The sequence below is a fragment of the Pogonomyrmex barbatus genome, unplaced genomic scaffold (assembly GCF_055798465.1).
Source record: "Pogonomyrmex barbatus isolate J1 unplaced genomic scaffold, ASM5579846v1 scaffold6, whole genome shotgun sequence".
Lineage (NCBI taxonomy): Eukaryota > Metazoa > Arthropoda > Insecta > Hymenoptera > Formicidae > Pogonomyrmex > Pogonomyrmex barbatus.
This window is the reverse complement of record NW_028297160.1, coordinates 2,826,928-2,853,939: the sequence shown is the minus strand read 5'-3', so window position 1 is coordinate 2,853,939 and position 27,012 is coordinate 2,826,928. Positions and strand designations below refer to the sequence as shown.

General features: G+C 33.8%; 6 protein-coding genes and 1 long non-coding RNA gene across 12 annotated transcripts; 4 read left to right on the top strand and 3 right to left on the bottom strand.

Moving 5' to 3' along the window:
* Positions 1-1,535: 1,535 nt before the first annotated feature.
* On the top strand, positions 1,536-4,931 carry LOC148935095 (uncharacterized). The gene is made up of 2 exons (XM_089082834.1): positions 1,536-1,690; positions 2,846-4,931. The coding sequence occupies exons 1-2, from the start codon at positions 1,673-1,675 to the stop codon at positions 3,386-3,388; spliced, it is 561 nt and encodes a 186-aa protein (XP_088938960.1). The 5' UTR covers positions 1,536-1,672; the 3' UTR covers positions 3,389-4,931.
* Positions 4,932-4,982: 51 nt separating this feature from the next.
* LOC148935094 (uncharacterized) lies at positions 4,983-11,477 on the top strand. The gene is made up of 2 exons (XR_016140746.1): positions 4,983-5,746; positions 6,088-11,477. It is a non-coding gene; the product is annotated as an uncharacterized LOC148935094 (long non-coding RNA).
* A 2,131-nt stretch (positions 11,478-13,608) lies between these two features.
* LOC105427941 (immediate early response 3-interacting protein 1) lies at positions 13,609-14,637 on the bottom strand. Its single transcript, XM_089082835.1, has 4 exons — positions 14,508-14,637; positions 14,161-14,265; positions 13,844-13,945; positions 13,609-13,767 (listed from the first exon to the last, which is right to left on the bottom strand). The coding sequence occupies exons 2-4, from the start codon at positions 14,249-14,251 to the stop codon at positions 13,712-13,714; spliced, it is 249 nt and encodes an 82-aa protein (XP_088938961.1). The 5' UTR covers positions 14,252-14,265; positions 14,508-14,637; the 3' UTR covers positions 13,609-13,711.
* LOC105427940 (small ribosomal subunit protein eS7) lies at positions 14,625-18,298 on the bottom strand. 2 transcript variants are annotated; one of them, XM_089082833.1, is made up of 6 exons: positions 18,136-18,298; positions 17,741-17,908; positions 16,683-16,864; positions 16,371-16,521; positions 16,199-16,281; positions 14,625-14,763 (listed from the first exon to the last, which is right to left on the bottom strand). In XM_089082833.1, exons 1-5 carry the CDS (start codon positions 18,148-18,150, stop codon positions 16,204-16,206), a joined length of 594 nt encoding a protein of 197 aa, XP_088938959.1. In that variant the 5' UTR covers positions 18,151-18,298; the 3' UTR covers positions 14,625-14,763; positions 16,199-16,203. The 2 variants fall into 2 exon arrangements, with proteins under 2 accessions (XP_088938959.1, XP_011638237.1); XM_011639935.3 differs by lacking the exon at positions 14,625-14,763 and having other exon boundaries at positions 16,170-16,281.
* A 466-nt stretch (positions 18,299-18,764) lies between these two features.
* Positions 18,765-21,307, top strand: Naxd (NAD(P)HX dehydratase). 5 transcript variants are annotated; one of them, XM_011639934.3, is made up of 3 exons: positions 18,765-18,898; positions 19,906-20,889; positions 21,035-21,307. In XM_011639934.3, exons 2-3 carry the CDS (start codon positions 19,937-19,939, stop codon positions 21,081-21,083), a joined length of 1,002 nt encoding a protein of 333 aa, XP_011638236.1. In that variant the 5' UTR covers positions 18,765-18,898; positions 19,906-19,936; the 3' UTR covers positions 21,084-21,307. The 5 variants fall into 5 exon arrangements, with proteins under 5 accessions (XP_011638236.1, XP_011638235.1, XP_011638234.1 ...); XM_011639933.2 differs by lacking the exon at positions 18,765-18,898 and adding an exon at positions 18,905-19,270; XM_011639932.2 differs by lacking the exon at positions 18,765-18,898 and adding an exon at positions 18,905-19,720.
* A 228-nt stretch (positions 21,308-21,535) lies between these two features.
* On the bottom strand, positions 21,536-23,971 carry Syx7 (syntaxin 7). The gene is made up of 6 exons (XM_011639931.3): positions 23,492-23,971; positions 23,206-23,341; positions 23,048-23,117; positions 22,811-22,985; positions 22,514-22,735; positions 21,536-22,430 (listed from the first exon to the last, which is right to left on the bottom strand). The coding sequence occupies exons 2-6, from the start codon at positions 23,312-23,314 to the stop codon at positions 22,182-22,184; spliced, it is 825 nt and encodes a 274-aa protein (XP_011638233.2). The 5' UTR covers positions 23,315-23,341; positions 23,492-23,971; the 3' UTR covers positions 21,536-22,181.
* Positions 23,972-24,901: 930 nt separating this feature from the next.
* LOC105427936 (ribosome biogenesis regulatory protein homolog) lies at positions 24,902-26,573 on the top strand. Its single transcript, XM_011639930.3, has 5 exons — positions 24,902-25,256; positions 25,361-25,613; positions 25,741-26,042; positions 26,112-26,291; positions 26,370-26,573. Exons 1-5 carry the CDS (start codon positions 25,108-25,110, stop codon positions 26,515-26,517), a joined length of 1,032 nt encoding a protein of 343 aa, XP_011638232.3. The 5' UTR covers positions 24,902-25,107; the 3' UTR covers positions 26,518-26,573.
* Positions 26,574-27,012: the final 439 nt, after the last annotated feature.

The following is a 27,012-nucleotide window of genomic DNA, read 5'->3' as shown; positions in this document are numbered from 1 at the left end:
CACTTATTACAAACAAAATGAAATAATATTGTGTTCAATTATATTAAAAAATTAAATATTTTTTGATGATAGCAAGCGATGTAAGTAAGATTAATAGCAAAAAAGAATAATAAATCATTCATCTTTCTACGCATTGCATAAGAATAAAATAGTAATAACGTAAAAGAAGAAATACTTCGCGGCATAAAACAATTAGCAAAAATGTTCAATGAGGAAATGGTTCGATGTACATCCGGTGCTACATCTTACTACGCGAACAAAGAAAACTTGTTATGTAATATTTTCTTTTAGTGTTTAGCTCTTGTTACGTAATGTAGTGTCGTATCTTCGTCGAATAAATAATGCGTCCGCATTTATGAACTGAAAGGTTGTTAACATATGCCGTCGTAAAATCGCACTAACTAATTAACGCACAAATAACTTTATTAATGTCTAGAAGTGTCTTTCATATTACTATTACAGCATCTATATTTGAATTTTTATTCACGTGCGAAAAGTTTATTTTAAATTAGGAAAAGATATTTGGGAGAGAAGAGAATTTTATTTTGAAACACAATGGAACGAATAAATTCTTAATTATTTTGCTCCTCTTAATTAACTTTTTTATGATTCACGGGAAATATTTGGTATTCGGCAGTATATCATTTCAAATGCTATAAATGAATACAGCAATGATATTAATGCGAAATGAAGATAATGAAGAACGTGGCGTCGCGCCAAGAACTCAATTGCAATAATTGAATATCGACCCCTATCTGGCTTTCGAATATATAATGACATTAATCTAGTTGTATTATCTAATGAAGAAAAATACATATTCAATATTGAAATTTGTCAAGGTAAAATGTTAAAGAGAACATCACTTATAATGAACATTTTATATTCCTGCCACGCAAAATTGATACATCACAAAATACGCACGTACGATATTTTATTATAGCGAGTTGCGATATGTTGTAACGCATTGCTGTAATAAGAAGAACGACGATTTTTACTCAATTATATTCAATTCTGTATTAAAAATAATTGAGATGCATCTTTATCTTTCTTTTAAATATGGATAATTAAATTTTTAAGAAAATAAAATTTAATAAATGAAAGACATCTTTTAAATATAACTATATAGAATGTAAAGAATTCTTAGCATAAAAATTGATTTCTCCGGTGCTATTTATAAACGCATCAAGATATAGCCACTTTTACTGTTCATTGTAACCGCCCATATATACCACGAATAGCAAAGAAAAAAAAAAAATAGAAAATACAAGAGATATCCGCAGACAAATCTCCAGCAGGTAGTTGAGGCAAAATCCTTTACTGGGACTATCATTACGACAAAGCACTCGACTAAAGGAGTCTAGGTCTAGGACGCAAGTAGGGACTATCGAGAGGCTACGTTTCGCAAGATTTCATCGTCTAAATCTCGAGTATGTTGGCGATCCTCCAGCGAAGAGGACATTCGGAGTCTTCGGAGAGCAAAAGAGAGAAGCACGAGGTGGCCGGGAAGAGAGGGAGAGAATCGTCTCACAACTAAATTACTCTCACTCGAGAGGCCCCCGTCTCTTCTTCGTGGGGGCCGCGTGTATATCCCCCTGCTTCTCCCGGGGGTATAAATGTCTCCGGTCTACCTTCCACGGAGTCACAGAACTGAGGCGGCATCGCAGAAGCCGACATGAATCCTCTGATCGCGGTAAGCACGCATTTTTTTTCCCCATACTTATATTAAGAATCGATACGTGCAGAGCGGAGAGGGGATGGGACTAAAAAGGAAAGGAAAGCGAATAAGGAAATGTGGTGCATGAGTACATGTGTGCGAACGGGAGAAATCGCGAGAAGAAGAGTGTAAAGAGAGGGTCAAGTGATGGAGAGAACCCGATCGATAGAAAAAGCGAGTGCTGCTTTTTCTGGACATTGTTATTCATACGTCTCTATCACTGTTCATTGTCGCCTTTGATCTCGCGTAACGCGAATTGCCGCAATAATCTATTAACATGATACTACTTCTCTTCTCATTTATGTAAAATGTTTGTGATACAATAATGGCAGATAATATACAGAATTAAAAACTGATTATTAACGAAAATATTATTTAATATTAGTTTTAAATTGAATTTCTTTTACAATTGCTAAAAAAAAAACTTTAATCATTGATTTCTTGCAATTATATTTGCTCAAAAAATTTATAATTTAGGATTAATAAATTTATAATTTAGGATTAATATAATTAGAAATTTAGAGTTTAAAGTTTATCGAATAAATAATCTCTAATTTATAAATTAAATATCATCATGTTTAAATCTATTTTTTTTACGTAAGGAAATATTTTTTTTAAATAATTTTGTTAAAATATTAATCCCTCGTTCTTAAACATGTATATTCTTAAAATTTCCTATAATTTTTTATTTATTTTTTTTAAATCATACATGTAATAACTATCTATTACGTGAAATGAAAAATAAACGTGCTTTTAGATAAAATTAATTATCTGAAAACTTTAAAACTTTAAAATATAATGTAAACTGCAGGCACTACATAAGTGAGATATGACTGTCGTAAAAATATATTAATCTTTCTATCTTTAAGAGTTTTTTCAGCAATTAATTCTTTAATTGCTGAATACTTTAACAAGTGTGACTAACACATTTTATCTTGCATCATTTAAGATGATTACGAATATAATAATTCTTAACATGCGATCTATTGTATAACAAATATAATTTTTTTGTAGCTACACAGTCATAGTTGCGCCTGTAATTACAATTAAAACAAATCTGTCCTCTCCGCTGTCTTAATTGATATAAAAGTAATACAAAAGTAATACAAGTAACTTCTTTCTGTGTTACAGTGTATGATTGTCGGTCTGGCAGGGTTCGCCCTGGCTGAGCCGCCTGTGTCCGGCGGCTACAGTTACAGCAGACCAAGCGGTGGCGGAGGCATCGGTGGTGGTTACTCCTTCGGCGGCGGTGGCGGCGGCGGCGGCGGCGGTGGCGGTTACACCCAAGTATCCACCGGCTATCAGACCAGCGAAGGCGCTTCCGTGGACAGCGCGCTGCTCGAGCAGATCCGTCAGATCCTCCTGAAGGAGGAACTTCAATCTCAACAATCCGGCGGATTCGGCGGATCGGGATACGCGCCTAGCTCCAGCTACGGAGCGCCGTCGTCGCAATACGGCGTCCCATCGCCGCAATACGGCGTGCCAAGTTATCAGACCCGTGTCGTAGGCATCGATCTCGAAGGTATCAGACAAGCCATCCAGGTGGCCCAATTCAACCAGGTCAGCCAAGGCCCCGGAGGCTACCCCAGCGGACCCAGTACCAGCTACGGAGCACCTAGCACTGGCTACGGAGCGCCCAGCAGGCCGTCCAGCAGCTATGGCGCACCGTTCTAAGGATTCATCTAAATTTGAATGATGATGAGAGAGAGAGAGAGAGAGAGAGAGAGAGAGAGAGAATGAGAGAGAACCAGAGAGAAAATGAGCGAGAGTAAGAGAGAGAGAGAAAGAGAGAGAAAATGAGAAAAAAAGAGATAGAAAGAGAATAATGGCACCGGCCGACGACAACGACTACTTTCCGAGACGCAGCCGAAACACGTATAGAAAAACTTATGGGGAAGATCGAGCAATTTGTGGAAGAAGATCATGGCTATCCACGAAGCGCTGGACCAGTCTCTTTCAAAGTGATAAATTTCTCGACGCTCGTAGCTCGGAAAGTCGTCGATGCCAGGGTCAGATTGTCACAGGGATCATTTCACGCAGATCAGCACTCGAAGATCGTCCGAACGAAGCTGGATCGTGTTGCCCGCGCTATCTGGCTTATCTCGCGTTATCCAGAACGTTTTCGCATCCTTCGATCAATCGGTGTCAATGGACCGGGCCAATCGGGAGCTAAGACGAAGACGCGCGCGAGAAGCGAAAACGGGGACCGACGGGACGGGACGCCTGGTCCGTTGGAGATCAAATAGTCGTCGCTTCAACGGCTCAGGGTCTCCCCGGACATCCGCCGGAAGGGTAGCGCACGCGGACCAGCATCCTCCCCCCGACTTCCTGACTTGTCGAAAAATCCAACGGTCGTCGCTTCGACAAGTCCGGGGGTCCGTGGGAGTGAACGTGGCCAGTTTTCCCTTTCTCTCGAGCCCTCTCGCCTTCCGACTCGCGGAAGGACGAGGTCGAGAGGATGATCTTGGGCGGTCGGCGCGGTGCCGAAGTCTATCGTACCAAAATCGCATCAAATCGTCGTCGCGGTCGTGTCCGCGCGCGAGAAGATCGAGGTCATCAGTGATAAGTCAAGGGAGGTGGGCGCAGTCGCTGACGCAAGACACACTTCACACATCATCCCCGGCGAAGCTTGCCCTCGCACTCGTCGGGACACTCATAGAACAATAGGAAGGAGCGGGAGGAGTAGGAGGAGGAGGAGGCCGACAAGCCGAAGACGTGATCGGCGCGATATCAGCGCCTTGTAAATAAAATTCCACCGTCGCTGTAACGCGGCGTCCGCTCTTGTAACGCGGACCGCTTTTTCGGGCGAGGCTCGACTCACCGAGACCTTGGTCCAGGATCTGGGCACGAGATCCACGATCTGAGCCAATTCGTGAGAGAGGACGATGTCAAGTCCGAGCTGAGAAGACATCGCAAGGATCGAGTTATTACGCGCTATTAAAACAGATTTCACCACAGGGATATCAACCTCCAACCTACGTCTACGAGAAGAAGGAGGAAGAAGGGGAGGAGGAGGATGTTCGTCTAGTGGAAGAAGCGATCCGGATTACAAAGCGGACGCCGCCGTGTTGAGTAACACGTACATACGACGCCACGAAATACACACTATTTTTTCATACATAACGCTCTACTCCTTAACCACGCATCTTTTTGTACTTGTATAAAGGCTTTTTTTGTAGAAAAAAGAATAAAAAAAAGAACGTCGCCACCGTTGAAACCCCGTGTGCTTCTCCTCTTCGGAGTCGCTTTCCGGCGAATTCGCTCTGCCTTTTCTTCTCTCTGCCGTTCCTAATTTCACCTTTCCTCCCATCAACCGTCGCCGACGATCGTGATTATCGCAATCCCATATTACGTCCCCCTCAATCGTCGCCCGGAGGCACGCTTGTCTTTTTTTCCATATCGTCATCGTGTATCTCCCAAAGATATCCGATCGTTTCTCTTTCTCTTCGTCGATGTTCCGGGAGATCGGCGCCTTTCTCCTTTCACTCGTGAACCAGCGATATCGCATTATCTTCACAGAAGTGGGGAGACCAAGCTTCTCCATCTGGACATGTAAATTCTCGCCAGGCACGCGAAGACCATCCAGTTGCAAAAGGGCATCGTGTTACGAAAGAAGAAAAGAAGAAGAAAAAGGAAAAAGAGGGAGGAGTAAGAGAAAAAGAGAAAGAGCGAGAGAAGAATCTCTCACCATCGTGGTAAAAATTCGAAAGTGGCGTTGCGTTCGCACATTGAGACATTCTCGAATTATATGAGCAAAGGATGTCCGGAATAATGAGGAAGGGAGAGGAAGAATCTCGCTTTTTCTTTCCTTTTGTACTTTCGAGGAGTTTCCTACGACACTGCTGTCACAATTACAAGATGTTCGCGTTTCCTCTTCCCCATTCGAATCATGCTCGAGATTAGCATCTGAATTCCATGTTTCTTGATTACAGCGAGATGACGTAAGTCGCCTGAGTACATGAACTTATCTTGTATGTTCCGATGAGATTTCGCTGGGAAATAATCTCTCCGCGAGAAGAGATATATCTACAGGTGACTTGGCGTGCCACTTGCTATTTTCTCTGAAATTTTAAGCTCGAACGTTTACTTATTGTTTTCAATATACTAAAATCGAAATCTTCCAATCGGAATTTCCAAGTGAGCGCCTCGTTGCCTTAATATTTTTCATTAATCTTGTCAAATTAAATTTTTAAATCGAAGACTGACTTTCCTTTAGCAGGTGACGAGTTGTCTCTCAGATTACAGTCAAGAGACGAGAAGCTGAGAAGATGATTGACTTATGTTTTTTTTTTAGTAAATTAGCTAATCATTCTAGTTGAGGAGAGTCATTTATGGTCGCTATCTCGAAAACGCTTAATTAACATGTTTTGCAGGTAGCAGCTGCTAGACGTTTATGACGACATTCATCAGAGATGGTTCCATGCAATGCGATATAATCCGCACTTACGACGACAAGTCGCTACGATGATTATGCGGATTTTCATTGTGAATAACGAATGAGCCAGTTTTAAGTCCGAGAAAACAACAGGAGCGTCACGTTGCAAATTTACGATCGTACGTTTACCGCAGAGTAATTCTCTTGCTTAGTAATAGAGGAAATACTTCATATGAAAGTCAGTAAAATATCTGGCGTGATATCGCGCATACTACAAGTAATTGAGGCACCAAAGTTAAAAGTTTTAATTGAGGTGCGGTTAATCTTAGATTGAGTCACTGCACGAAATCTTCACGTGCCTTTGTAATTTAATCGTATTCGCACACATTGCGTTCGCAAGAATGCATATTATTATCAAAATTACGAGATAAAAAAAGATTTAATTTAAAAAAAAATAACATGAAAAAATAATATAAAAAAAGATAAGCGAATATTCCTTTTGCACAGACGCAAAATATTCAAAAATATATCATTAAATATATCATTAATTTCTGAAAATAAAAAATTAAAAAATAAAAAATTAAAAAATTTAAACAGACAATAAATAGATACAGATTTTCAAAATATTGCATCAAATATTTCTACGTTAGTAAAATAAAAGTTTTTTTATTAATAATATATAGTATAATCGAGTAAGTTATTCTTATTAAGAATTAAGAATTTAATTTACAATAATTCATGATGGATGGGTTTTTGCTGGATTCCCCGCTGTGCTTTCGAGATATTGCGGGCCGACGTTACGCGCGCGTGTAAGAAAAACTTCATAAATTACAGATCCGCCACGTTGCGTAACGGGAAAAACGTTGATATTACATTTAAACGGTAAAGACTTGGAACAGTTAGGTAAGAAAGTGAGTGCCAATAAAATAAAACATTTATTATCGATAATGCCGAGAGCACTTGAATGACTTTATCGAATCCATGTAACGTCGATGAATAAGAAGTTACGGTCAATCTCCTCCATTAGATTGCATAAACTTCTTTGTCAAGCGTCTTTGTAAAGCGATTGTTGACAATTGCTGTTCCCCGCCAGCTATTCGATGCTATTCTGCGTGATCGACACGATGTATTATTTCCGCGTTGTCGAGCATCTTCGAAGAAATCAATGAGAAGTGGTTGATAAAAGCCAAGCGTGTCCGAAGTGAAACCGAACAATAAGGGGAATAAATGCAAGACGAGAAATGTCATGCGTTCAGAATAATTTTCATATCAATAGAAATTTACTTCAAGCGTGAGAAATGTCTTCATAAAGTTTCTTGCCACGCAAATTAGAAGTTTTCAAAAACTTTATTGCGTTTTAGATGATAAAAGAATATTTTACGGAACAATATGTATTTCATTTGTCTCTTTTCAAGAAGATTACGTAAAAGCTGAATACACAACTCAAATAACATAGAAATCAAATATAAAATAGGTATTAATAATATATAATATATAAAATAAAATAATAATATATAAAATAGGGATTAAAATAATATATAATTCAAGACTCTTCAACTGTTCATTCATATAATTCAGTGAACACTTTGAAGAACACACATAAGTTAATATTTGTGGGACTGTTGTAAGACATTGAGACAGCATTAAAGTACGTGTAAATGTACTTTGTAATTCCGAAGGCGATCTCCCCCCTTGTGTGCTTGCCGAAAGTAATAATATGACAACAGCGTTAAGCGAAACGTTGTACGTAGCGCGAAGTTGGCATGCGGAGTCAACTTTCGTGATCCCGACTGGCGAGGCGCGCGGAGACACGGGTGATGACTCCACTACAAAGTACCTATTAAAAATATATGGTTCCGTGGGAGACGGAGGAAAGCGTGGTATCAGCCGAGCTATCTGTCCCGAAAGAAGGTACACCTTACGTGTGTACCTGCGTCGTCTACGGCAGGGAAAGTGCCGCGCGCGATTTCGCGTCTCATGGGGGTACGGTGAGATCGGCAGGAGAGGCAGATGGAGAGGTGTATGCAGGCGGTGTGAGAGTCTCGTCGTGGAATTTTGCAAGAAACGTTCATCCGCCTACGTGCGAAAGGAGAAAAATATATGGCGCGATGATCTACGCTCCAGTTTGCAGGAGCGCGATTCACTTCAATCGCGCGTACAACAATTACGATATCTTTGATATCGTATCTCTACCCCTCTTCTCCTTTCCACCAGTTGTCTTTATCAGTTATAGAGAGTAAGTCAAAGCGAAATGAATTTCCATGAAACCAATCAGAGAGGGCATTACTAGGGACCAAAGCTTAGAAATCTAATCCCTTTATTATTCAACTTATATCTATAAATTCGAAACAATTTATATCGAAGATCGAAGTGAATTTCATTGCCGTAATAATGGAAATTATACTGAGATATATTGTAGAAAAAAAGCACAGATTAGTTTCTATTTTATTTAGAGAAATGCATGTTGTGATGCACAAAATGAATGTCTTTAATCTTTTAATCAATTAAAGCAATTGAAAGATTGGTAGAATAAGAAAAAGAATTGAAAAAGTCACATATTGATAGTTTATATTAAATAATATACAAAATATTTTTTTCGAAATTTAGTTTAGATATATAAAACAGTATTTTTAACATCAATTAATAATTAACTTTTTAGATAAAGTGGACCTTTTATTTTGTAAGTACCATTTATTTGGAACATAAAAGAAGATAAGATCTGTTTCTTCCGGACATACAGTGATAAGATATCTCTTTAGTATCTACGTCACTGGTAAAGACTGTGAAATATTTGTAATTATGCATTTATTTGACATCATCTCTATGATAAAAATATTATCATTATTATCAAATATTTTTTTCGTTATATACAATAATACATATTTATAAACATACATTTGATTTAGCATCTGAAGTCATTGAAAATAAAAAAAAGAAGTCTTTCGAATTTTGTCAAAGGTTTATTTGGAAAGGACTGAAAGTTCGATTGATGGAAGAAAAAAATAGTGAAAACCTCAATCAAAATGAATCGTGTAATGTCGCAAAATATCAGCTTTGATCGACAAGCTTGATCTCTATGGAGGAAAGATTTATGCGAGAAGGAGAGGATCTTCGAAGGAGCAAACGTGTGGTGTGCCAACAGTACCGTTGTTTCCAATTATGGGAAACAAATTTGTTGAGCAGCGTAAAATATAATGGACCGGATGTACAATGGTTGCCGGTCCTCCCCCACGTACTTTCCCCCCATTTCTGCACGAGACTTTTGACAGGAGCACGCACAGAGTACACGCGCGTATATTGCTCAACAATAGGTCACTTCACTGCGCGTTGATCTGAGGAAAGAATCGTGAAGGCAGCTCTTACGAGGTCTTGCTTCATCCCTTCTTGCCGTTCGCCTTCTTTTTTCTTTTTTTTTTTTCGTAACTGCGACACAGAATTGCGTCGGATTGCGTATCGTTAAGTTGCTCGAACCTTAATTAGGTTTCGTGATGCTTCGAGATAAATCAATCCAACGATGTGTCAAGTTTCTCATTGACAGAGTGATTTCATTTTGCACGCAGCACGTAGCGGGATGCGAGAGAGAGAAGGAATTCTTCTCTTGAAGGAGCAATACTAAAATTAACTCGCTTAACTATTTAAGCCTTTGCAAACTTTCTTAATCGTGCTTGATGACACTTCATAGTTCTAGTTTCTAACTTTACGACTACGGAACAAAGTTTAGAGCTGACGAACTGGATAAATTCGTCGCTGTTGTTTCTCTCTCTCTCTCTCTCTCTCTCTCTCTCTCTCTCTCTCTCTCTCTCTCTCTCTCTCTCTCTCTCGAAAGCAATTTCCAGCGACAAAAGTCGCTAATGGAAGCTAATCTTTAAAGTTGAGCGATCATTACAAACGTCGTCTTCCGAAATCGTGTTAATTACGCCTATGCTAATCTCATGATTTCATCTTCGTGTTTCCTTGCTTAATGAAGAATCGGCAGCGGGGAGTCCCCTGCTGAATATGAGCGAATTTCGCAAGTATTTTTCTGTCAGGTGAGCGGAGCTAAGTGAAGAGAACGATGAATCGGCGCGCGTGTCCTGAATCTAGCTGATCGGACCGTTTGAACCGTCAGCAACCGGCATTGCGATGTATGGTAAAATCGGGCAAATATGCTTGCATAACCGCGATCGAACGTTGCATCTCGGCCGTGCGCCGTTGGGACCGGTAATTCTCGGTAACAAAAAAAAAAAAAAAAAGGAAGAAACAACCGTGCCGTTATAACATTACCTCACGCAGGGAGGCCGGCACTCCTTGCGTCCGCAAATTCTTCGACTTCAATCTATAATCGATATTACGGTAACGCCGAGCGGACGTCGATTAACTTTGGCTTACTTAAAAATTCCATTGTATCTGATCGTGCGATAAGTAAGTTTAATTTTTACAGACAAACACAACAATTTTATTCAAGTGGTAGAATTAATGTATAATTTTCTAAATCAAATTAGAAGAGATGCTGGAAAGAAGAATGGTTATTCTTATAGCTCTCTAGAGGGAATCAAATATTATTTTAAATAAAATCAATCAATTATACTTTATAAACAATGAGATTATTAGCATTTAAAAACTACTATAACATTTAAAAACTACTATAATAACAAGAACAGTTGTCGTGCCATAAATTTTGTTGAGAAAGTTTTATGATATTAAATGAAAAGTTTTTCTCACTCATAAAGATGTTTAAAGATATTTTGATTCTACACTAGTAACAAAATTATCGAAATTGAAAAAGAATATGTTTTTAATATTTATACCGTTTTGAAATTTGAATATTAAATAAATAGATTTAAGTTATAAAAAAGTTAAAGAATAAATAAAATAATTTTGATCACTTTTATAAAAAATATTTGTAATTGACATTTTTCCTAATAAATGATAAACATCCTCAGTTGCGAATACATCTTTTAAATTAAAGATCTTGTAAATTAAGTGTAAGAAATAAAAAAACTATTAATTGAAGATTTTAAGTTACTATTAATATCAAATAATTTAAATTTATATTACATAATATAAAATATGTAAAAGTAATCAATCATGTAGTTAATAATTTTAAAGCAAAATATGTCCTAAATATATTATTTAATTTGAATATTAGTGTTGCGAATTCCTTTCTACAAATTCAACATAAACTTAAAAGTCAAATAATTTTTAAATCGTACAATAAATTGTACTCAATTCTTACAATAAAAAAATAACAAAACAATTTATTAAATTTTTATGTTTTTGTCATTATTTTAACATACATTTGATTTATTTTAACATACATTATTTTAACATACATACATATTTGATAAACATTTTTAAGTGATAACCGTAATTGACTCGATTCTGATGGTGACAAAAGAAAAAAAATAAGCTAACAATGGAATCGTGGAGGAAATGTAGTCAGGCGTTACAACGATCGCGCGAGTGTAGGTTCGTGCAAGTCACGTTTAATAATGTTAACAAATCTTTACGTGCTCGCGCACAACGAAATACACAAGTGAATCCGGTATAATAGTCATTGATTGTCCCTGCAAGGCACTTCTTTCATCCCGAGAAAGCCGAGGAAGGGGAGAAAGTTAGAGAAAAATCATGGAGCGTCTTCCGAGAGCGTCCTGTTACTTCGTTCCAGCGAGAAGGAAGGCGCCGAAGGCACCATTGGCTCGGTCGGTGCGGGCAATCTTCCGCGAACGACGACGATTTATTTACGCGCTGGCCGTTGACCAGACGATTTACGATGTTCAAATGATCCGGGAAGGAATAATTGAAAATGGAAATGAGCGGAAGCTACGACCTAGGCTACCGCTTCCAGCTGTTCCGCGGCGTATAAGCGGCTAACTCACAGAAGAATTACCCAAGGCACACATCCTTTTAAATCGATTGATTAATCCTTTCGCATCGCTAAAATAATATTTGATGGTCCAGTCATAAATGATGGCAAAAACGGCGAAAAAAATTGGTCGGACAATGTTTGAGCTGTGAGCGATTAAAGGAAAATTAAAGAGAAAGCTTTCTTCGCGAGTTTGTATTGAAAGCTGCTAATGTACATTATACACAGACATTTTACTTTTAAGTTATATTTTTTTATAGCAAGCGGCAATATTGTTAGATGGATTTTAAATCTTTTTGCTATTTATAAAATCATATAAGATTATAAAATGTATATGTAATATTTAATATAAGTATACATTTCAAACGTTAATAAAAAATAGTTAAATGAATATAAAATTCAATAATTTTATATTAAATTTATTGTATTTAATAAGTTAATAAATATAAATAATTAATAATATATTTTATTACCAATAGTAAATATTTAATGATTTAATATTTTATATGTGTATATACATATATGTATATATTTTGTTTTATACATGTAATTATAGATTTTTAGTAAAATATGAAAAAATATTAATACAAATTTTGTTAATATATCTAATTTTTCGCAACTATATTCAATAATTTTCATAAGAATTGTAAATATAATCGTTTTTATTTAAGAATAAAATAACGAGCCCTAAAATGTTGTTAAGATTTGAGATTTATCTATAATTTATAAAATTATAGCTTTCGGCGTATTTGTTGATACTAGAGGCCTCTTGTGAATCAATGCATAACCAATGTTCAAAACTGCATTAGCACAGTTGACTTTAATTTGTAGATAAAAAAATATAATTAAAAATATTAAAGCTTGTGAAAGCAAAATAATTTATAAAATTATGATCAATAATGTCAACAATTAAAAGCACATAAAAAAATCACGACACTTTCCCTAATATTCAAATATTAAAATACTTGAGTTATATATTAAAAAAAGGTTGTTTAAACTAATAATATTCCTTTTTCAAAAAATCAAGATTTTCTTCTCATCAAATACTTTTTAGAGTTGTTAAGACAAGAAAGAAAATATCTTACTTCTAAAATAAATCAATATTTTTAAATATTAATAGTCAGTTCTTTCCTTGTAGATTGCAAGGAACAATTGCATACATGTTAGGAATAGAATTCTAGGAATTTAAAATCTAAAATCAAAGACCACGACTTTCTTCTGTCTTATTAAATTTCTTATATACTGGCATTAATTGAAAATGTCTCAAAAAACTTTTTAAAACATATCAAAAGGATTTTTTTAATGTGTCGGAATAATTTTAATTTTAGAAAAAAGACAAACGTAATCGGTATCTAAATCGCTGATTCGCTTGCTGATCTAAATTATTAAAACTTATAATTGCAATTAAATTTTTAGAATTTGTAATTCAAAATATTTATATATATTCATAAAAAACTTATCCTCTCGGTAACTTGATAATCACAATAAAATTTGAATAATCTATACAATTATACTAAGATCATAAAATATTGTTATAATTAATCTAAATATAAAAAAATATATGAATTATTATTTTCATTATATACTCATCTCAAAATCAACTCAGGTAAATTATATAACGAATATATGAATGTATATAAATTATACAAAGTTATATAATAAAGTAAAAATTAGTTGTAAAAGTAAAAATATAATTTAATAATTTTCTTATCTACATATCATCTTCAAACCAAGTTGGATATAGCACATCCCATTCGTACAGTTGCATACTTATTTATCAGCCAAGCACTAACTTCAAAAGTATCGTCACAATGTTCAAGCCTATCAAAGGGACTGAAAAAAAACACATTATGTGAAAAAGATGCAATAATCAGAATATTAAATAGATAATTAATTGTTCATTATTTACTTCTCATCACAGTTCGTATTGACTTAATAAGGTTCAATAATTGTGATTTAACTGTCGGAGGTTCTCCAAATCCTTGTACATTTTGCCACGATGCCCAGCCAACTGTAATAAAAGAATTCAATATTAATTCCTCCATTCTTTTTTTGCTAATAATAAATTCTGCTAATCGTTACAAATCTCAAAAAAGAAAAATTTTGTATAAAATTGTAAACTTCATTAAATTATAACCTAAAATATTCGCTTCACACATGAGGTTAATATTGATTATAATTGATTCTTTAAAAAATAATGAATATGTGTACGTGTTTAATTATTACCTTTGGCAAGGAATCTTTCCTCGTTCAAAATACAAATTGCATTCAAGCATAACAGAGTTGCTTCATAAAGTGCCCATAACGTAAACGCCATATTGTCGGATTTACTAGCAAATGCAAATGGATAGTAATTGGCTGCGTTCAGCAGAAAGAGTATCTTTGCGATTGTTGTAAAATTCTTTATTATGATTGGTTCTTACGCTACTTAGATCACCATAGTTCTAAATGTATAAACCAATTATAATAAAGAATTGTACAACTGTTGCAAAGCTGCTTTTTCTGCTGAATGCAGCCGTTATAATTGTAATTGCAATTAGATTATCAACCAGACACTGAATGATGTACTAATCAATAATAATTGAACTACCGACAATACGTTTTTTATTTTTTATTCGAGAAAGAACATATTTGTAGCAGAGAGAAGCCTGAGAGCGGACATACCCGCGATGTAGCTGTAACTACACTTCATTTTGAAGCGCCTCTATGTCCATAAAAACTGGTGTGGATATTGAACTACGTAACAATGTCTATGATCCTGTAGGTAATGTCCACGATTGCATGGTTCTCATTCGTGCTATGTCCACGATTTTATGGTTTTGTTCCGTGCTATATACAGAAATGACAGTTAGATAAAGAGGGACGATCAATCATTATATATATTATATATAATTATTTAAAATGTTGGTAAATGTTTAATTTAGGTCCCCCACCTCCCCGATTTTGATAAAAATAGAGGTCCTTTATTCGACGCGTTTTTGCACAAAATAAAAGAATCTAGCAGAAGAAAGCATCGCTTTAGTCCACGAATTGAGATATAATAACCGTTAAAATTTGCATTATTCAGGATTAGGAAACCTGTCATATCTGACGAAATGTTTCGACATGAGCTATGTATGTGACCACATGCGTTTCGGGCTGCGTTCCGATATTCACTGCCAGTACTGAAAATATATAGTTCAGGTCACGTATACTGTAGATTTTCAGTACTTGCAGTGAATATTGGAACGCAGCCTCCGCGCAATATTAGAGCGATTTTTTAAATTTTTGTGAAATTGCATAATTATAAATTTTGTTTTAAAACAAGGTCACAGTGTAAGAAAGAACGATAGGCTCACTCTGTCAAAAAGCATACTAATAGTTGTCTCTCGCGCATGACTGTTTTGCACAGCCAACAATATGGTGGCTTTTAGCAGTCAGTCAGGAATTTTTATTTTTCCAGTGAATCATCAATCAAGAAGTTTTATATTTATTTAATTTTAACTAACAACATATCCAATTGAATCTCGCTCGTAAATAATATGAATCTTAGTCTATTGCTTATATTCTTTTAAATTTTCGATACTTAAAACAATAGATAGATATATTTGATAGATGACGAACAAAGAAAGAATGAGAAATTTAAATGCAAAAAGTAACAGTAAGCAGCAAGCAAGTAGCAAGCAACGCGAACAGACTTCTAAGCCGAATTAAAAGTTTTAATATATTTTTATTGCCACAAATGTATATTATGTATAATTTATGTAGCTATCAGCAATACAATCTTTCTTTCAAATATAATTTATATTAAAATTTCATCTAAATATTGAAAGATGTTTTTATAAATGTTTTTATACATGTTCATATCTTGCTATATTTCTTGTAAAAAATCAAATTTAATTTACTTTGAAAATAAATATTGCAATTTTTATTTATCCTTCCTAATTTTCAGTGAATTTCAAGTAGTCTGTGAGAGGCATTCATAGTCAATTCCTTAAGATTGAATACATTTCAACTAATGAGATAACTATGTAAGCTTATTACTTAAGACGATTTTAGATATAAGAACAGATTATGAACATCAGTCTGACTGCTTCGGTATTCATTATTACCATTATAAATATATTATATATAATATACATATATATTTTCAATACTAACAGTGAATGTCAGAATGCAACCTATATTAATTAAACCGACAGCTGATGAGCAAATACCAAAAAATAAAAATAAATAAAAAAATATGCATGAGAATATTGATTAAAATACTTTTATTTTTTCTTACATTTATCATACATAAGATTCGGGAAATTCGAATGTGACGTCCCGTCCAGTCAATTGCTTATAAACTGAAGCAAAAGTATCGACCTATTAAAAAATATATTGAAATTATAATAATTTATTATCAAATAATATAATAAAAAATTCCAAGAAGAATAAAGAAAAATCATATATACCTTGTGTTCAATATTCGTCTGTTCATTCTTATCAAGATGAACTTTAATAAGCTGCGACCCGTCGAGTTTGACTCTGATACGCTTACCAACAATTTCTATAGGATACACTAGATCTTCCAATATTGCATCATAGACAGAAGTCAATGTACGGCTGAAAGAAAACATAAAATATTATTTTATTTTATTAATTGCATATGTCTATTACATTCAAATCCCTGTAAAAATAATTTTATTGATGATACGCTAATATAATCATTTATTTAATTACACAAAAATATATTTTTATACTTTATTTTCTCTTTATCTTTTTACCTTCTAGGGCGTTTCTGCTTATTCTTGGTTCGTGTTTTTCTCGTTGGCTTGGGTAAAATTTTACGCTCACCAATAAACATGACATGTTTGCCAGAAAACTTTTTCTCCAATTCTCGTACTAACCGTGTCTGAATTTTCTGGAATGCTTTCAGTTTCGGCATAGGTACATATATAATAATTGACTGTAAAAAAAACAACTCTGATATTTCTTTTGAAGAATATTTTATGTTGGATCTATCTAAGAATTTAGTCTTAGGCTTAAAATTGATAAGTCTTGATATTCATATCTATTCTATTTTTCATTTTATAACTGTTTTTTCATAGTTTGCAAGGATCAGGGACAATATTAATTTGAAATTGTTAGAAATTTGTGATATAAAATAGAATATACATATAAAATATTTTATTTGTATATTTTAACTGTGATTGGGATTTGAGGAAACATAATATTTGAGTGTCAATGATGGAAAGAGAGCCACCTCTCAAATCTATTATTATGATAAATTTAACATATGTTATTTCTAATATATTATTAAGAATCTTATATATTATTAAGAATAATCATATATAAATGTGTACAGGCGTATGAGCATGCAGACGTGCATATGTGTATATTCATATATGATTATTCTTAATAATATATTACAAAGAACATGTGTTTGCTTAAAATATATATATTTTAAACAAAATTGACACACATCAACAATTTCTAATAATCACAGATTAATCTTCCTGAGATCAATCTATGAAGATAGTTAAAAATTGTTGCTTATCATGAAGATAGTTAAAAAGTAAAAAATAAAAAGACAATAAGCATGAATATTAACATTTATGAATGCGCAGCCAAAAATTATAAATCTTTCAACAGGTATATCACAAAAATGAAACAAATTTCTTCAATAAAGTTAATTAAATCTTTGCATACTTATCTTTGCATCTTTGCATTGGTATACAAAACCATAAAGAAAAAAAACTTTAATACGAGACTCAAAATATAAATAGAAACATATTGAAAAGCTATAAACAAAATGGATTAACTATAAGAGATGAAAATTTACCTTCTTGTTATTTGTTTCAATTTCCTTTGCTTTAGTGATGTAGAGCTCCCTTAATTGCGATTTGAGGTCGCTGTTCATTTCCAATTCCAGGAGGGCTTGGGAAACGCTAACCTCGAATTGATCGGGCTCAGCCCCGCTGTTTTTAATAATCTTTGCATTCGTCAACATCTAGAATAGTTTTCATCAAAATATTAATATTTATACAAAAAGAGTCATATGATTCTTAATAGAATCCATTATAATTAGGAACATGTATGATAAAAAAGTTAATTGACATCTTATTTAGTTTATAAAAAAAATATACTTAACAATTATCAAAAATATATATTTTTTTAATACATTTTTGAAATTTCATTACTACGTCTAATTAAAACAAGATTTCTAAAAATATGTACCTTTCCGACACTCATTTTTCGCAAGAAATAGTCTGTCAGGATCAGACAAACACGACGTGTCTCAGGGTGCGTTCCTTTATTCACTCCGAGTATTGTCAGTACTACGAATAGCGTTTCGATATCGAGAGTAGTGCACTCCGAAAGTACTGCCTTGAATTCTATGACGTCATTTGATTTTGACGTACTTCCTGTTGCGGCTACTTTAATCAGCGTAAAGCAGTTAGAGCACAAAGATGGCTGCTTCCATAGAGACTGAAATAAGCTTGATTGATGCTGAAGAAAATAAAGCAGTATAATATGAAATAATATAATATAATGAAATTATTATAATATTATATAATATTATGAAATTATTATTAATTATTTTTTATTATTGTTATTATTGATATTAATATTATTATTAATTTTTTTATTATTCATTATTTATTATTTATTTTTTATTATTATTAATTATTTTATATATATATATATATATTATATTTAATATATATAATAAAATTATATATTTTTTAATATTACATATGTCAGCCATTTTCAATTGGAGCTTGAAAACATACTGCAACTGCGTTCCGTTTTATAATCGTGAAGCAGTTAGAAAGCGCACGAAACTAAAACGGAACGATAGCCGTAGTATATTTCCATTACGTCATAGCATGAGCACTCGGAGTGAATAAAGGAACGTACCCTCGGTAGAAAGGCTGAAGCACAGATTAAAGAATAAAGACTTTGAATTTAAGGTTAAGTCAACGGCGTCACACGATTGGTAAATTTTAATCTCCAATTCAGGATTGATTCAGAAATCAGATTCAGAACTATGGTTGTATGATGATCAGATCTGAATATCATTTTAGCCTTGTTGCTCATCGAACATTAAATAAGAATAAAATAATGATACTTAGATGTTATTTCTGAACGCATTCCAGAATAAGTCTCAATATAAGTTCGAAGACATTTCTATTTTGACTTTAGAGAAATGAAACTTTAATAATTTCACATTCTCTGGATATCGCCGCTTCATCTTTTCTTTTTCACCGAGGAGCTGCGATTATGAAAGCAAATTGTTGAAAATGCGGCTGCAAGCGTTCTGTTCTTTATCTAATTTGTAATAAGATCAATTGTAACGAGGATCTCGCCGGTATTCGAGAGATTGTATTTTTTTATCTATCTGTTAATATTGCTATCTTATTTCCTATATTTAAGTTTAAAGAAAATGTGTTATATTGTAAAATAATATTGTACAATATAATATTATATTATTTAAATACATTTGAGGTTGTGTTTGACTTTTGTGTCTGACTCGTCAACTTTTCGATAATGCAAATCAGTGGGCCAATTGGTCAATAAATCAGACAAAGAGACATCGACTCCGATTGTTCTTTAGTTACATTTGTGTATTGTATTGTACAACGACTCCTTTTTTATAACATGTAAATTATAGTGCCGACATCTATTAAAATAGATTAATTCTAATACAAAATTCATTGTGTGAACATTAATATAAGACTAATAAGTATATTTTTATTTTGTAACATTTGTATATCTCTGTTTGACTTATTTTATTGTGCAAAGGAGCATCAGCGAATAGGTTTGTTAGTTATTATTACAGATAAAGACAAAACATAAAATAATAAAAATATTAATTGCTTCAATATAATTTTTTTCTTATAAAAGAAGTTTCTGGTTAACTTTTGGATAATATTTTTTTGTATACTGTTAAAGAATTTTTTTTGTGTCAGGAATGGCATTTGCTATTTGTAATTTTGTCTACAGGAAATATATTAGAATTGTATCAGTGCCTATAATGTCTACATCAATATCTGTATCATCATCTATGGACGAACGTATGTTGAAGGGAATAAGAAAGGTGATACCAAGTTTGATCAACACCAAATACAAGGGCCAAGATGGCAGAGTTGGTATTTTCGGTGGTAGCATTGAGTACACGGGAGCACCATATTTCGCAGCTATGAGTGCATTAAGAACTGGCGCTGATCTTGTTCACATATTTTGTGCAAAGGATGCTAGTATTCCTATTAAATCATTCAGTCCAGAACCAATAGTTCATCCAGTCTTAGACCAACAAGATGCAATCAAGCAAATAAAACCTTGGCTTGATCGTCTGCACATTATTCTAATCGGACCTGGACTTGGCAGAGATGAAAAGATTTTCAAAACTATTGTTGAATTGATATCAATCTGCCGAGAGGCAAGGAAGCCACTTATTATCGATGCAGATGGATTGTTTCTGGTCTGCCAGAAGCCGGAAATTGTGAAAGATTATCCTGGAGTCATTCTGACACCAAATGCGATGGAATTCAGTCGTTTGGTCAAAGCAGTATTGGACAAATCTGTACTGCCTGCTCCTATAGTAAAAGTTTCTGATGTGAAGCACACAGCGGAAGCTCTTGGAAAGAATGTGATAATTCTGCATAAAGGAGCTAAGGATGTGATTGTGGATGGTCACAAAGGTACTGAAATTGTCTCATGTGGATTAGCTGGTTCTGGAAGGCGATGTGGTGGACAGGGAGATCTCTTAGCTGGTTCATTGACGGTGTTCTGGTGGTGGGCTATCTCTGCTGGAACCAGTGAATGCGCTTTGTCACCTTCAATAGTAGCATGCTACGCCGCATCAAGATTAATCCGAGAATGCAACGCGTCAGCCTTTAAACTGAGACAAAGAGGAATGTTGACATCGGATATGCTAGAACAGATACAACCTGTTTTCAACCAGATTTTTGAAACTCATTGCAACAAGTAATACAACAATGCATCAATTTTCGTTTTTAATTATTTATACAATGCACTGTTTTTGTTTCATAAAACATCATATACTAAATTAAAAAGATATGATATATATGTATCAATAATTATGTTATTATTTAATTATCATGGATTTTAGAACTTCCTCATTTATCAGAAGAGGTCGAACTCGAAGTACTGATTCCTGAGGTGTATGTATTTTTACGCTATTATATATAAATTACAAAATTTACTTTTGATCGGCGTATTACATGAATTGAAAAAATACACATTTAAAGGTTGTCTCTAAGGAAATTTATTTTCAGAAGAATATATGCTAATATTAATATATTTTTCTATTTTACATATAATTTTTATATGACTCTGTTAATTAATTTCAAAGTTTATATAAATAAATACTTTTATAAAATTATACAGTTTGTATATTTATTAATATTATATTCTTATATAATATTTATTAATATTATGTTCTTAATGTAATCGTATATATATATTTTTATATATATATATATATATATATACGTAAGCTCCTTGATTTAAAAAGCGTTATTTTCAATGTTATTAATTATAAAATATATAAAATACTACTGTAAGATTGAATGGTAAGAATAATCAGAGCTAGAGTTTGCTCTTGCCAGTCTTGTTATATATACATATCGTTTATTATATCTTGTTTAAAACAAATCAACATCTCTAAACTAAATATAATACATTTAATTTATATGAATCTTGTGAGTTTGTTTTTTAAGTATAACATTCTCTCTCAAATTCTCAGCTTCTGTTAATTCTTAAGATATTTTACAGGCACATGCAATTGCATTATAGATAACAAGCATACTTCATTATTAATCATATACAAATATTTCACGTACATACACGCATGCATACATATCTAGCTTTGTTATATCCTAGTTGCGTTAAATTGTCATATACTTGAGTATATATATTATATGATCATTATATATTGATAGTTTATGAATATTGAAACGTACAAATGGACTACGGCAATCTGGAACATGCCATCAAAACTTCTCTCGCAAATTAGAATTTGCACCAATTATCACAATTAGATGGATTAAATTCGCAAGATGTGTGCTTCTCCACTTCTGTGTTTCTATGACAATGCTATTTCTTGCGTGATTTTAAAATAATTAAGATTGGACATGAATGTCATTAAGAATCTTGCTGATTTGTGATTCTGCATTTATATAGACAGCAGTCTTTTGTAGCACTACACATCTCTTTATGCTGTACACTGTTATAAATATGTGTATGTATACTTTTTTTTACTTGCTTTGCCAAACTATAATACCAATCAAGATTGCCAATACGATTGCCGCAATTATTATAAGAATACACTTTTTCTTTCGTAGCTTGGTTTGATACATACTGGCTTGCCTTACTTGAGAAGCACCTTCATTGACGGATACTTCGGTTCTTTCAACCGACGCTTCTATGGAATCAATCACCTCTCCCTGATCATAAACCAATGCTCCAAGATCTTTAAATATTTGGTTAATATCGCTAATGTTACTCTGCAAAAATGAAAAATAATGTAATTATTATACATATGTACAATGTATTCACATAAATCTTTGACAACTTTGAAAATATTTACTTCCAATTGTCTTATACTAGCTTCCTGTTCTTCCAACATTCGTAGATTCATTTGTTCCTGCAGCTGTTCCTGTTGCTGTTTTGAATCATTTCCATATGTTCTGCTGTCTTGCAACTCAATAAGCGTATCCTGTTTCTTCTCTCCAAACGGTGCAATACCTGCATTAGCCTTAGCCTTCCTAACCATTTCTTTTTCCTTAGAAGCAGCTAGCCTTTGTACAGCCTAATTTTTATGAATAATTAATGATATTATCAATAATCATATCACAAACATATTAAAATGCATATTGATATTTACTTGAAAAGAATTCAATGCACTGGTAAATTCATCTTGAAGTCGTTCTCTTTGCATTTTCCGTTGCCTCTGCTCTCCAGGACTTGTAGAACCAGAATTATTTGCTAGTATAGCCAAATCTCGAAGGTGAACGCTGGTATCCTTTGCCAGTTGCTGTGTGTAATGCTGTATTTGATGCCTGGAAAACAGTGTTAATTTTATGAAGTGACTTCTGTTTAATAGATAAAACTCATAACTTACAGCTGATTTCTAAGCTCTTGAGAATCGGTAGAACTGCCCAATTGAGTAACCATCTTCTGCATAGAAGATACTGCAAACGAACAGTCGAGATAAATATCTCGTATTTATATTTATATTTTATTTTCAATTGGAAGAAAAAGAAGAATTGGAGACCTTACCATTTTGCGATATCTTCAATATTGAAGTGCCAATCGATTGGGACAATCTACCAAAATCCTGTTCTCGCGCAGGACCACCGTTGTGGTACGACGAGAATCCGGCATCCATTTTTAAGCTGTCAACGGCGGTTCTTAGCTAAATTAGACAAATTCAATTATACAATTGACGCCGCAAATAAATCTCCAATCTATACATTTGTATTTGGTGCATGGAGGCGAATAATTGTACGTAAAAAATTCCAAATTCCCGAGTAATTTCTCACGAACGATGTTAAACGGAACTAACCAATTATTACAAACGCAGCGGTCGCTCCTCGGTGCTTCTCCTCTGGCGATGACAATGCCGACGATTCGCGCGCGAGATACGCCTCGCGCCGATATTTGCGAAGTGTCAAAGGCGACGGGAAATCGCTATCTTCCGATCCCACTCCCGAGCGCACTTGTCAACACAGTGACAAGTGGGTCGATCGTTCGCGCGATGAGTCACAAAGCTAGCGTAGCAACAGAGCCTGCTCCTTGGTATCCCATGACGTGCACGGCTGCGCGGTATCCTTGTAAAATCCTTCGTGGACGAGATGCACCGAAAACGAATCTCTTCCTTCTTGATCGATAACGGCCGCGAAATAAATCCCGAAGTCACTACGCCCGAGCGACCTTATCAGGATCGTATCGAATCCCGAATCCCGTTTGATTCAAGTGATACAAATGACAGAACGAGGCACGAAATCGACGGAAACGGGGCGAGTAGGGCAACTGTCGTGACACCGTTCTCGTCCAATACGAAGGGCTCATCTTTGATATTTCCCAAACGGATTTGCACGAATGTATGAGAGAGATATAACAGAATTGGCCAATTGCATGTCCAACATGAAGTAAGTAGCGATCCAACATCCCTGATGCCTAGAGACACTATAATCAGCAGTATAGCAGAAGGAGAAGACATAATTGGTAATAAAATGTGTATATTTATAAAAGTTTATTTTACATAATTATATTACCAATTTATTAATATATTTATCGTATTTATTAATATATTTTTTTAATTTTAACGATTTTAAATTTATTACTATTTATTTATCTTTTTTTTCGCTATTTATCTTTTTCAACACAAGAACAAAAATTAATATAATACTATTACACTATTGTTACACTATAATATTTTTAACTTTTTGATACACAATTGTCAAAACGATCCTCTGTGAAATTAATACAATGACAGCTATTCACAAAGTTAACGCAGTGAGAGAACTTATCGCAGAAAAGCGTCAACAATAAACTTCGAGGAAATTTCGAAAGATGCGAGTATCGATGTCATGCCTTTTTTTAGAAAGGATTATTATACATATTTATTATTATTATAAACAAACTTTATTACAATATAAAATAAAATTTAAGTAAAAAAATGAACATTCACCCATTTTTTATATTGATTTATCAATTAATTAATTTATGACTATATTTTGCACTTTTAATATCTTTATTATTTAATAATATATTATCACGCTTTCCACGTGTTTAATACACATGCACAATACATTTGAATCAATGCACATGCAAAGTAAAAAATATCGCTACCAAAACACGTTATTGGTTAGAGTGAGATGGTGTATATTTTTTCTCTCTCGTAGGATTTAGCCAAAACATGGCGGATCAGAGTCGTGGCCAGTCTGATTGGCGGATCAGATTGGCAAATACGCCTCATGGATAATGGTGTGAACTTATGCCCGAGCACGCTGGAGATTTTCCCCCTCCACTTACGCACACAGAGACGCTCCTATCCGTGATCCTACGCGCGCTTGCGCAGGCACATTTGATCTGAAATTATTACGCTCCTAACCTATATCGGTTCTCCGCTGAACGGCTGGATCGATTGAAAAAGGAAGGAACCTGTGCGATCTCGTAATGGATGTCGTCAAGTCCATCTTAGAAAATGATTCAAAAAAAAAGGATTCAAGTAAGTCTACGGAAGTACACAAGGATGTAGAGCTCGACATCGATCTGGGAACTCTACTTGCGTCCGATTATAACACTTTGGATGCAAAAGCTCTCAGGTAACCTTTGCTTCACATGTGTTTGATAAACTTATGAAAAAAAAATCCAGATTTATTCGAAAAAACATTTATAATTGTTATATTGTTATATTTGTTATATTCAGAGAATCAAAGGATTCATATTTGAAAAGTCTTACGAGAGATAACGTACAGTTGCTGATTAATAAAATCTGGGAACTGCCAGTAGAACGAGTTGACGAAGTTATAGTGGCAACGTTGCCCAAACCTACTTATGTATTGCCACGCTCACGTGCCATTCCGAAACCTAAACCTTTGACAAAATGGGAAAAATTTGCTAAAGAAAAAGGAATTCGAACTAAGAAAAAAAATAAACTTAAATGGGATGAAGAATTAAAGGTAAGAATTGTTTTTTGAAATTATTCTGTTGCATTTAACTAAATTATCTTTAACAGATGAAGAAACTTTAAATAAAAATAAATAAATGTTAATTTACCTAATTTCTTAAATCTTTTTTTTTTTATAGAAATGGATCCCAACGTATGGTTATAAACGAGCGAAAGCTGAGAAGGAGAAGACATGGTTGATAGAGGCTAAAGAAGGTGATGATGTGAATAAGAATTCGTTCACTGAAGCTAAGACAGAAAAGAAAGAGAGACAATCGAAAAATGAATTGAAAAGGCTTCATAATATAGCCAAATCAAACAATATAAAATTACCAAAACTTGGTGTGCTTACCACACAAAATTTTACAAGTTCTCAAAACCTATCTGAAGCACTTACTATAGCACGTGTATCAACTGCATCAGTTGGAAAATTCCAGTCTAAGTATGTTGTTTGGATATTACATCTTGTTCATGCTTTTAAACAAAATGGTGTGATAAAAAATTTCTGCAGATTACCAAAAGAGAAGGATGCAAAGGGGATCGCAAAGGAGGTTCCAGGAATGAAGAAAAAGAGAAAAGCACCTCCTTTAAATGTTGTCGAAGAGAAACGTGCGAATAAAGGTTTAGTGGATAAAATCTTGACGAGTAATACAAAAATTCTGCGCGATGATTACCCAACGATTACTGCAAAGTAAATTTTCATTTTAGATTTAATTTCGTTGCACTATATACAATAGAATAATATAATACGTATTTATGCATATTACAGACGGAAACAATCTGTAGCAGGTGACAATAAAAAGAAGAAAGCTAGCGGAAAACATAAGAAAGGTACACGCGGTAGAAAGTCAAAGACAATGAGAAAAGAGCGCAATAAAATGTTCCACAAAAAATTTGCTGGTAACAAACGAAAATAAATCGAGATATTTGTAATAATATTTATAATAATAAAGCGTCTCTTTTATGTCTATAATTTTTATATTTATCTAAATAAGAAATGTCAAAAATTAGAAAAAAGTTATACTCGTGTAATTGCGATATAACAATAGAATGAAAACAATATAAAAAATATTTGTGTGTGTGTGTTGTGTGTGTGTGTGTGGGGGGGGAGGGGGGGGTGTATGTATATGTTATATAAGATTATAAAACTTCAACTACATTTTTTCAAAACTCTAAAGTATATCACCTATAAAGATATTGCTTTCAAATCCTTCAGAAATATTATTTTTGACATAATTTTCTCCAAAAGATTCTTTCATTTTCTTAAGGCGGTAATATACAAAAATTTTTTTTATATCTTATAAAAATTTTAGAATAAAAAAAAAGAAGAAAGAGATACAATTTATGACAGTTCGAATGTACGCGCGAGACAGTCCAGGCAACTATCGGATTTTTTTTTTCCGAAAGGGTGG

Excerpts from the sequence above, each read along its gene's own strand:
- LOC105427941 (XM_089082835.1), bottom strand. The coding sequence starts at position 14,251 with ATGGCGTTTACGTTATGGGCACTTTATGAAGCAACTCTGTTATGCTTG. Across the intron at positions 13,946-14,160 it reads GGAAAGATTCCTTGCCAAAG|TTGGCTGGGCATCGTGGCAA; the intron begins GTAATAATTAAA and ends CTTTTATTACAG. Across the intron at positions 13,768-13,843 it reads AATACGAACTGTGATGAGAA|TCCCTTTGATAGGCTTGAAC; the intron begins GTAAATAATGAA and ends GTTTTTTTTCAG.
- LOC105427940 (XM_089082833.1), bottom strand. Across the intron at positions 16,865-17,740 it reads TTGAAACAAATAACAAGAAG|TCAATTATTATATATGTACC; the intron begins GTAAATTTTCAT and ends TTTTTTTTACAG. Across the intron at positions 16,282-16,370 it reads AGACGAATATTGAACACAAG|GTCGATACTTTTGCTTCAGT; the intron begins GTATATATGATT and ends ATTTTTTAATAG.
- Naxd (XM_089082830.1), top strand. The coding sequence starts at position 19,874 with ATGGCATTTGCTATTTGTAATTTTGTCTACAGGAAATATATTAGAATT. Across the intron at positions 20,890-21,034 it reads TTTGAAACTCATTGCAACAA|AACTTCCTCATTTATCAGAA; the intron begins GTAATACAACAA and ends CATGGATTTTAG.
- Syx7 (XM_011639931.3), bottom strand. The coding sequence starts at position 23,314 with ATGGATGCCGGATTCTCGTCGTACCACAACGGTGGTCCTGCGCGAGAA. Across the intron at positions 22,986-23,047 it reads CAAGAGCTTAGAAATCAGCT|GCATCAAATACAGCATTACA; the intron begins GTAAGTTATGAG and ends ACTGTTTTCCAG. Across the intron at positions 22,736-22,810 it reads GTGCATTGAATTCTTTTCAA|GCTGTACAAAGGCTAGCTGC; the intron begins GTAAATATCAAT and ends CATAAAAATTAG.
- LOC105427936 (XM_011639930.3), top strand. The coding sequence starts at position 25,108 with ATGGATGTCGTCAAGTCCATCTTAGAAAATGATTCAAAAAAAAAGGAT. Across the intron at positions 25,257-25,360 it reads TTGGATGCAAAAGCTCTCAG|AGAATCAAAGGATTCATATT; the intron begins GTAACCTTTGCT and ends TGTTATATTCAG. Across the intron at positions 26,043-26,111 it reads GTTGGAAAATTCCAGTCTAA|ATTACCAAAAGAGAAGGATG; the intron begins GTATGTTGTTTG and ends AAATTTCTGCAG.